The 10578-nt window shown below is 39.2% G+C and overlaps 1 protein-coding gene across 1 annotated transcript; it reads right to left on the bottom strand.

Annotated features, from left to right (window-relative positions):
* Nucleotides 1-484: 484 nt before the first annotated feature.
* On the bottom strand, nucleotides 485-9842 carry LOC118793690 (dual adapter for phosphotyrosine and 3-phosphotyrosine and 3-phosphoinositide-like). The gene is made up of 9 exons (XM_036551943.1): nucleotides 9439-9842; nucleotides 7931-8053; nucleotides 7386-7519; nucleotides 6749-6879; nucleotides 5025-5072; nucleotides 3726-3788; nucleotides 3390-3475; nucleotides 1233-1320; nucleotides 485-705 (listed from the first exon to the last, which is right to left on the bottom strand). Exons 1-9 carry the CDS (start codon nucleotides 9507-9509, stop codon nucleotides 649-651), a joined length of 801 nt encoding a protein of 266 aa, XP_036407836.1. The 5' UTR covers nucleotides 9510-9842; the 3' UTR covers nucleotides 485-648.
* Between the last annotated feature and the right edge of the window lie 736 nt (nucleotides 9843-10578).

Raw genomic sequence — 10578 nt, 5'->3', positions numbered from 1 at the left:
ATCTACTTTCCCTGTTTTACAATTGTCCACAATTAAAGTAGGCTTGAATATTGTTTTCTGAAAGTGTTGTGCAACATCAGATGTTGCATGAAAGTCATGTGCTTTAAGGTGATGATCTAGTCTCTTCACAGATCCTCAAATATTTGGGTTTATATTCTTTGTGCTGTTGGCTGGTTCACCAAGACCCCATGTTGGTTAGATTTACATGTAAAGGTCCAAGATTTAACAGTTCACTGTGACCACTGCTATGTATTCTTGTGTGTCATGTGTGTGTTTGCTGGGGGGTGGGGGGGCAGGGGGCAGTCTGCCCTGCGGTATGGCCCCACACACCATCAATACTCACACACAACACTTTACAGAACTGTTCTGATCTGACACTACCTCCACAGGAGGTTCTGTCCATTTAGTCTGAATTTGATTCTGTTTGTTTCTCAAACAAATTGTTTACAAAAAGTTTACAAAAATCTCCCAATGGGGTGTGGACTTGTATTGAAACAAAGCAGTTCACACTGGACATGAGTAATCTTCTGAGGAATGGCTGTTACAGGTGAAAGGGATGTATGCAGTTCTCCTCATGAGGCACTGCTGAGCCATGGCTGAGAGAGATTCTTGGAGCTTTGTGTAGCTCACAGTACAAGCTGTCCGCATTCACATTTGATGTCCTTCTCCCACTTCTTTTTGTCGTAGGTATTTCCTTATCTGTGACTGAAGCATAACAATGAGAGTATTTATCATCATTCCAAGGGCAACATTTTATAAAAATTTCTGTGTTGCAGTAAATGTGTAACAAAGTAATTACCCTGCAATTCCTTGCACTTCCTCTGCTTCTAAAATTATATTTCACTGTTAAATTAAGCTGCAAAAGGATCTCTACTCAAATGCAGAGATTTGTACAGCAGGTTGCAGGAAGTGTTTCACTGCATTCAAGGGAACACTGTTTTGAGCACACACAAGGAAAAAGTACTTGGACAACTAAGCCCCAGCTTTAACACTGAACTAACTCTAATTCCAGCACCATCTGCATAACTGTCATGTCAGACTTTATTAAAGATATAATTCCATTTACCAAGTTTGACTCTGTAAGTTACTCATAACCTAGTCCATCCTCTTACACAGGCGCACTACCTCTACACTCCCATCCATACAAGTGCATTATGGATACTGAAAACTGGGTAAGCTAGAACTAAGTTCGATGTGAGGATCTGAAGCTGAAAGATTGGGTTGTTGCTCACCAGTTTCCATTGGAGTAAGGTGAGCCACTCGTCAGCCTCTGTGCCAGTTTGGGCACACAGGTAGAATGTCCTTTCAGGAAATACTAAACTGGAGACAGAGGGAGAGAGATGTCATGAAGCACACAAAGTTTAAATTCACTAAAATGTGAGTGTGGCGTAGTCGTAAACAAAACGTTGCTGCTTTGATTCCTCACTGAGATACTTCTGTTGTACCTTTGGCCAAGTGCCTGAGTAAATTTCCAGCTGTATGAATGGATAAAAATGTAACCTACATGTGTGTAATTCACTCTGGATAAGAGAGTCTGCTAAATGACAATAATGTAATGTAATGATAGCTTGGCAAAGGTGTTGGACATATGTGTGTTCCAACTGGTGTAGATTGAATTTACTCATCTTAATTATTTAGTTTATATCACTTTTCATACAAGAAAGTAGCGCCAAGTTTGTAATAAAAATAAATAAAACAAGAACAAAAACTATTTATAAAGTTATGGCCAGAAAAGGCGTACAAAAGACACACCAAGGAGATGCCCCAAATAAATAATAGGAAATTGTTTTGTGTTGTAACGCTTTGTGTTGTTTTGTCAGATGCACTTTGCATGTGACTTAGTCGCTCTGAGTATCTTCTGGATGTCAAAAATGTAAACATAACATTAAATGTACTCACATCTTGCATGTTGCTCTGTATAAGAGTACATGTAAATGTTAATATAAATGCAATGTACTTGGTTTCCCAAGTCTAATTCTCCACACACAAAAGCAGACAATGTATCAAAGTATTTCTCATCACTTCAGCAGATTCTAGTTAACGGTGTTCATTTCTCCTTTCCTTATTGTAGATTCTGTAGTTCCTCTTTTTTCTGGTAGCTTGCATTCTTCAGCTAGTGCAATGGGGTTCACACTGAGTTCCTCTTAGTACCAACACAGAAGTGAAACCGTGTGAAACCTGCTGTGAGTCTGCTACACTCATCTACACTCAGTTATACTTCATATTAAGTCAATCACATAGTGGAGAACAGTAGACCAATGTGCTAATGCTGCTGGTTTAGCCTTGTACATCTTAGCAGCAGATCTCTCTTATAGCAACATATTCAAGTAATCTCCAAACCATATTCTCTTAAAGTGGATATGAGGGTCAAACCATGCCTTAGGGATAGAATGTTTCTCTGCAGTCAATGCCTCCATCAAATTTTGCCTATCCTTACATAAATGTGAGTCGTCTCTTGGAATAATAAAGCAGAAAGCATCAGTAGCTCTTTATATATAAGGTCCAATATGACAGATCCTACATACTGCTGTAGTTGCTTAATTACTTAACTACTTAATTACTGGGCAATCCCAAAACATGTATGGAAGAGCCAGTTGCACCAAATGGTGTATTATTGCTGCTATTAAGTTTGTCATCAGCAAGTTTCATTTTAAATAGCTATAGGGGAGTGAAATGAAAGTGATGGCCTCAGTTAAAGTTGAATACCAGTTAATGGGCTGAACTCTTTGATGATGGCCAAACATTGCCCTACTTTTCCTCTATGTGTCAAACCAAATCTGTGTTCTTACATGAGTTTTGTTCTTCATTTTGTCCAGTAATTATGCAAATAAACACATACAAATACTCAAAGCACTAAGGAGGCAATTCAGACTTGAGATACATGCACATAAACCCTGTCCAGGTGCTTTTTCTGAAAGGTGCGTGCCTCTGTTACTACTAAACACATTCAGACATGGGCTGCTTAAGCTCCTATGTTGGAGATGTGTGCTTGGGGTGGAGTTACGCCGAAACAAGGGTGTGTTGCTCAAAATGGGGGTGTGTCTTCTAATTTTCAAAGATACACATATTTTGACTTGACACTTAAATCTTCTCTCCACAACCCTTCCATGCAGGAAAAGGTTGAAGTCATGCACCACCATGGCCATCATGTAACAACAACACTGTTGGTAACTAGCCAGTCAAAGTCCAGTGAAAACAAACATTTAAAGATGAGTTTACAAATCACTATGTGCCATGTAGGTAGTATGCCATTTCCTTTTGTGTTGGGTAGCAAACACAAAAGGAAATAACTGTATTGCTGTATTGCATCACATTGCAATACGACACCAACATGTTAGAGAAGGAAATACTTATGTATGTTTACTAATGTCCTGGAAACAGACACTCACCAGAAGCAGTTAACCCTCTTTTTGGAGTAGTCAAACTGAGCCGCAGAGCATGTTGTTAAGTCAAGGGTTCGAATCGGCTCTTCTGACTTTTAAGAGAAGACAAAACTTGTGAGAGTGCAGCTTCACTGTTCATTCAACTTCAGGTTCACCTCATCAGTTCAATCAAATTTTGTTTCAATGTACACACTTTGCCTCAAATTGCCAAAGGGTAGTTCACAAGGTTACAAGGCTAACTACTCGAGCAGACACCCTCTGGAGTAGTGGATGAGACTGATTTGAATTCCATGAGGTTGAACCTGTCCATTAAAAGGTGACAAATGCAAAAAGATGACTCACTTTTTTATCTTTGAAATATTTAAGTTCATTCCTGTTTAAGGTGAACCATCTCGTTTTCCAGTTCTGAAAAAAGAAGAGAGCACTGTTTGTTGAAATGCTTTAGACACAAACACATTCAGACCCTCTTCACAGTACCAACAAGTTTTCCTGTTAAACAGACTGAACAGATCTATGCTAAATAAAACAAAGAAATAAAACACAGAAAGAACAGTTGGTGTAACATTTATAAATCTGCATTGTAAGGATTTTTTAAAATTTATTTAACCTTTATTTAACCACGAAAAAATCAGTTGAGATATAAAGTCTCTTTTGCGAGGGTGACCTGGCCAAGAGGACAGCAGGGAACATTAAAACAGTTCCATGACATTACATTAAAAGTAAGACATTGCAGCATTAAAATATACAGCAACATAACATAAATTAACCAATCCAGACTTACAGGAAACATTTACACTCCTCCTGCACAGCATTGTGAAGCAAATATTTAAGCTCACCGAGGGGCACTAATACATCTAAATGTAGCATACTTTGTAGACTATTCCATGCCTCTGGTGCACAATCAGAAAAAGCAGTCTTGCCTAATTCTGTAACAGCCCTGGGGACTCGAAGTAGTAACCACCTAGCAGACTTCGTAAAATAGCTGTTAGTGGGGAAAGAGAGAAGACTACAGAGGTAAAGGGGTAGTTTACCCAACAGGCCTTTATATATGAATACACACCAGTGTAGCTATCTGCGCAAGGACAGCGATGTCCAGCCCACTAATTTGTATAAGGTGCAATGATGGGTGAGTGACTTGTTATTTGTAACAAAACGCAGGGATGCATGATAGACTGAATCCAGCCTTTGCAGCACAGAGGAGGCTGCATGCATATATATTATGTCTCCATAATAATTTATAGGAAGAAATGTGGATTGAACAAGCTTCTTCCAAGCCTCAAATGCATTAATTACGATAATAAACAAGCTTTATTACAATAATAAAGACGTTCAAGGGTTTCCTCAGGTTAAGTCACAAGTGCTTAAGGACTTCCATAAAACAGAAGAATAATGTCAGGCTCCAATAAGAGCTATACCTTACACAACTGCAAAAAAACATAATGATATTTTTGTTTCCTTTAAATTTCATCAAATGGTGAATTGTGTCATTAATGACTCAGTGAAAACTGATTCTAGATTTCTAAAGCCTTGACATTTAGTCTGTTATATTTAGAAATCCTTAAGATTCGTCTCATTTATTTAGAAAAGCATATTACTTGTAGTCTTTACATTTAGTCTTAATTTAGATTGGAGCTGTTGTACCTTTATTATGGCACCTTGCTTCACCAGGTATCCCTCCTTGGTCGCAAACTGTGAAAGAAATGAGCGTATCACTTAACCAGGATTTAGAGAGGCTTAAGGCTGGTTTCACAAACAGGAATTAAGCTTAGTCCTTGACTAAGATGCCCTTCTGAGATGGACTAATTCAAAGTGATTTTCACAGACACGGCATTAAATAGTCCTAGACTTAGCCTGTTCTGTTTTAAACTAAATCAATTGTGAGAAAAGATTAGAGCTACACAAGGACTAAATGGACGCTTAAATTAAGCTTAAATGAATCTTCCAAAGAGGCAGGTGTAACTTCATCTTCACACTGTTTGTGAGGAAGCATGGACTGTGTGGAATGTCTGAATGAAGACAAACATGCACCACATAAGATAGCTAGATGAGTACTTGCTTATCAGAGCAATGTGTCAAAGCATTTTGATGAAATAAGCGCCAGACACCGTTTCTGCATGTACAAAGACAGTGCATTCGAGGTAATTTCTCTATATGAACCCAAACGTTCTTATTTGTGTAAATGGGGAAGGCCTGCACCTGCTTCTGTTCAAGTTCTGATCACCCAAAGGTTTTTGGCATCTGGAATCTTTCTTTGTGAAACTGATGATTTGTGGGGTGCCAGTGAAGCAACTGTCTGTAGAATAGTTAACAGAGTCTGCAGGGCCATTTGAGAACTGAGAAGTGTTTACATCCGGTTTTCTTGCTGGCCAAGCAAACTATAAAGTGCAATTCTGTGAATATTGGCACTTCCCAGGAGTGGCTGGCTGCATAGATGAATGTCATGTTCATGTACAGTGTCAATCAACACCTCATGTTGGTGTCTGGATGTATGTATCCTCATTTACAGTTTTCAAACATTGTTGCCCATTGCAAAGGTGCGACTTGTGATTGAGAGATTTTGCTCAATTTATCTTTGTGCGCTCAGGTTGAGAAAGGAGACCATAGTGGACTACTACTTGGTGACAGTAGTAACTTTTTATTCACTCCATACGTAAATCCACAACATCTGAGCAGCAACAATACAACACAGCCCATATCTGCACTAGAGGGCTGGTAGAGATACAGCAGGTCTCACATTTGCACCAGAGGACTAAGCAGAGAAGATTACATTTACATTTGTTCATTTGGCAGACACTTTTATCCAAAGCAAACTACAACTGAGGTAGAGTACAACACAAGCAAAAAAAGACACAACACAACTCACATATACACTAGAGGACTGGAGCTCATATCCGTACAAGAGTGATGGTAAAAGCATATGTCTGGAGTATGGAAAAATAACTGCCAGCATTTACACTAAACACTCTGTTTCAAGCAAAGAAGGTGCTACAAGATGATTCTTGCTACTCCTGTGCTGCACAACTGTCTAAAGCAGCATAGCTGTCCTGATCCTCCAATAGAGGATGAGGATCAAGCAAATGTACCCACAGCTGAGGCAGCCAGTGACACATAGAAATGCCTTCACACTGCCTTCACATTAGATGAGATGCATTCAAGCATGGAATGTATTCCTTATGTTTGCTTTGATAATCCTACAAAGTATGTACTGTACAAAATTAAACAGTGAACTACACAACTGAATAAAGAAAGGCTGCTTTAAAAGGTGGCTTGTGGTGACTCAAATAAACCTTACCCTCAGGGGTATCTTAAAGACAACACTTATTTTACATATTTACATATTTACACAATTGGAACATTTAACCTACCGAGGGGACAGTGGTCAACATGTCCTTTTCAGAGCGTCCTGTCTGCATGGCTGTGTGCACTCGCACAGACTCATAGATAGGGGGCTCTGCCACAGCCCGAGGATATGGGCACGTCAGCACCATGAGGGCACCTGAGAGAGAGAGAGGGAGAATAGAGAAGACAAAGATAGGGAGAGAGAGGAGAGAGAAGGTCAGAGTGGGAAATGGTGGGGCAGGAAGGCAGTTGCAAAGTACTGCAACCCAATGCAAAGCTTTCTTGTCTACAACTGTGAGAAACATAACAGCACTTCCCCCTTAAGCACAAAACTTTAATTTTCCATCAAACTTTTTGTCATTATATGAAGCATTGCTCTACAATGATCTTTTAAAATATGGCATATTTTTGTGCACAATTATTATCTGGGCCCTAATTACATAGTTGTAATTGTATGACTAATCTCATTATGATTTCATGATTATTATATAAATAATTTTATAATGTGTATGTATCCAAAAAAGCTTGAATTGATGAAACCTTGCTCTCCTCCATTTATACACAGCATCCAGAACCAAGTCCAACAGGGAGCAGTGCTACCCAACAGTCACACAGCACATCCGCTGAAGAAGAGAACACTACACAAGAAGGTACACTACCAACCTGTCTCACTTCCTATCAGCGGCTCGTTAGCAAAGTGATGCACAAAGTCTCGGAGAGAGGGGAAGATGTTGAAGCCAAAAGAGTAGCAGTGACCCCTACGCAGCACCTGGAAGTGCTTCACTGAGTCTTTCGCCCTTCATAGGAGGAACAGAAAGAGGGAGATTAACTCCAGCACACTGAGCACACTTTCCTAAACCGGCCGAGTTGGAAATACACAGGAGCTTGGGGCAAATTTGCCCTGAGAATATAATATTCATCAATATTCTGCTCTTGTAATTCCAAAATGTAAATTGCAATGGTGCATCAACTTAAATGGTCCTATTTACATCCATTTGTAGTTATAAATAATTATAACCTAACCATTATTACCTGTTCTAACCATCTGGTGAAATGACCAGGAGTCATAATTACATTCCCCAAGAATCAATGTTATTATTACTACTAAAGAGCATATCCCCCATAAACTGGAAGAGCTGCAGGCAGCACCTCCTCCTTGTACTTCATTGGTAAGATTTACAGAGGGGTGCAAAGAGACAGGGCAGAACCTGGCAGAAAGAGCAAGGAAGCTGGGTCCCTTGTGGCTGTTTCGAAGGAGGTAGCTCCCATCCTTTCCATTGGACAGCAGGAGGGCTTCAGCCGCATGGCGAGACAGGTTACCATGGTACCAGCTTTAAGAGACAGGAGAGAGACAGGTCAGTTGAGGTCAAACATGCAGAGCTGCTGCTTTCCATCGAGATTTGTACTGTAGCTACTGCTCAATGTTCCCTGATACGCAACGTGTTAATGATGTATTGAGTTCGTCTTTGACATAGAATCAGGCCCGGCACTATGGTTGTCAGGGATTCAGAGACTTCTACCTGCAACAATCAGGAGGCGTCCTCGTAACTGTATTTTGGGTCCTGTTGCCTGCTGCCTCTCCAATCTTCCTCCAGAGGGCCCTTCTTTCTCTGTGTGCCTTGTCAAATTGAGTTAAACATTTTCACCTGTGTGTAGTTAGTCTAGTCATGTGTTTTGTGTTCTAAACAAGCCCTGCCTGTTTCTTTGTTCAATGGTCAGTCTTGAGCTAACCTGCCTTGTGTGCTTTCCCGTGCATTAAGTTTAGTCTAGTAACGAGATCTCTGTAACTGGATTCCTCCTGCTCAACTATTACAATGGGGATGCTTAGGTGTGTAGCGCACCTCCAGTTGTCTCCCTATATCCAGATGTCTACATAGTATTTATTACGTTTCTTTAAGATATAGAATAGAATCGCTCAAGGCCGCTGCAAACTGATTAAGTTATTCTTCTCCTCGATAACGTTCACTGTAAATAAGGTTTTTTCTGTCAAAATGATAGACTCTGTTGTCACAGAGTCTGAGTCATATCCAAATGAGCTGTTGTGACGAGATAGTAACATAGCAGTAGTGTGCCTTCATGGTTTATAAACTGTTGCTGTATGAAGAGGAAGCAAGGCTTAAAGCCACTCTAGGCTCTATATAGGGTACGCCTAATTCCTTACCATGGCTACATAAATGCATGCATATCTTCGAATATTCCAATAATAGTAATATTAGAATTTTGATTAAGATGTTTACAGGGCCTAATATCTAACGACATTACGAAAAAGTACATAACCCTGGCATTGTATGAGCTGCAAATTATTTATTACAGGACATTACATTGGCTTTCTCACAAAAAACCTGAAAGTGAAAGTAAGATGAAAAGCTCTATTTTAAATGATTTTTAAATACTCAATAAAAGCACGCGGAAATGAACAAGCCACTACATTTTACAAATTTACTCAAAAGGAAAAATGGAAATTTTACCAGAGTAGGCTAGTTTTACGTATTTCTTGTTCAGCTACAACTTTACACTAGGAAAATATAATCGCTTAAAGTGTTTTACTTGTTTTACTGACAAATAAAAACAAAAGACCTAATCTCTAAAACGACGCTATAACGCATCAGTGATCTTTATCATGCTAAATTCTCGACAAAATTGACGAGTAGAGCAGATTAGATAGTAGAGTTCCTCATAAAAATAAAATAAACGATGTTGATCCTTTAGTTCTCACCTCAATGTTCCTAAGTCATCCACTGGGTCCCCAGTAAAATAATCGCTGTTTTGAGGACCACCTTTGCTCATCGTTTTAAGTGGAACAATATGAATCACACGGAGCCGCTGTTTCCCCACTTGGTCAAGATTTAATGTGTATCCAGAGCATCGACAGGTCCCGAGTGCTTGCTAGTAAGTGCTGTAAATGCCTTATTCATGGGTGTCCCCTCAGTGCCTTCGCTGCGCAGATTCATTGTGATTAAAACATCAAGACACGCTAATTATGTAAAACGATGATTGGACTGCAACATCTTCATAAAATACCGAATACTGGATCTACACAGCTTTTGCTCTAAACTTACAGTTTTAAACATACAGTTTGACCTTAAATCGTGTTAACCGCTCCGGACTTCTCTGATCTGCGACTCTGGTCAGATTTGTGTTTTTGTATCGCGATGACTCATCACTCACTTCATTAGACTACTTATTTCCGCTATTTTGCAGCGGGACCTGGTGAGTGGTTAATCCAGAGTGGAACTGATCCTTCGAAAATAATAAATCACGGAGCTATGAGGAAGTCAGGTCCCTTCCGTTAGACAAGAGTTCTCATAGAAGCCTTTGTAGGGGTCGCTGTGAGATCTCATTACCACTACTACTACTACTGCTGCTGCTTCTGTTAATAATAATAATAATAATTATTATTATTATTATTATTATAATTATAATATAACCTTTTATGCAACACATTTCGTTAAAAGTCCATCCAAAGATCCATCTACAAAATTATTCAGTTGTAAAGAACAGGTACGAAATGATAAGAATACTAATGGAATACTTTGCCAATATTTACATCCCTTTTATGTATTTCTGTTCCTCTGTAGCAGCAAAAAAATAAGTCAGAGGTCCACATCAATGCAGAGAACATTTACTAATGCCATGGAATCAACAACAGCAATGAAAAAGCATGAGACAATACATTCAGCACATGAAATATTATGTTTTGCAAAATGGAAATTGCAATATGAAATTATTTCAAGGTGAGATTCCCCTGGAAAATAATGATGGTAACAAGACAAAAACCTAAATGACTGAACAAGTTCTGTTTTTTCTGTTTCTTTTATTCATGTAACAATCTCCTTGTTGTGACAGCACTCATGAT

This window comes from Megalops cyprinoides, chromosome 18 (assembly GCF_013368585.1).
Source record: "Megalops cyprinoides isolate fMegCyp1 chromosome 18, fMegCyp1.pri, whole genome shotgun sequence".
Lineage (NCBI taxonomy): Eukaryota > Metazoa > Chordata > Actinopteri > Elopiformes > Megalopidae > Megalops > Megalops cyprinoides.
Note: the sequence above shows the minus strand (reverse complement) of the source record. Positions and strands in the feature narration are given on the sequence as shown.

Bases quoted from the DNA above. Each gene is read 5' to 3' on its own strand.
- LOC118793690 (XM_036551943.1), bottom strand. From the start codon at position 9,509: ATGAGCAAAGGTGGTCCTCAAAACAGCGATTATTTTACTGGGGACCCA. The intron at 8,054-9,438 runs GTGAGAACTAAA...TGTCTCTTAAAG, and splicing joins GATGACTTAGGAACATTGAG to CTGGTACCATGGTAACCTGT. The intron at 6,880-7,385 runs GTTGGTAGTGTA...TCTCTCTCTCAG, and splicing joins GCTGATAGGAAGTGAGACAG to GTGCCCTCATGGTGCTGACG.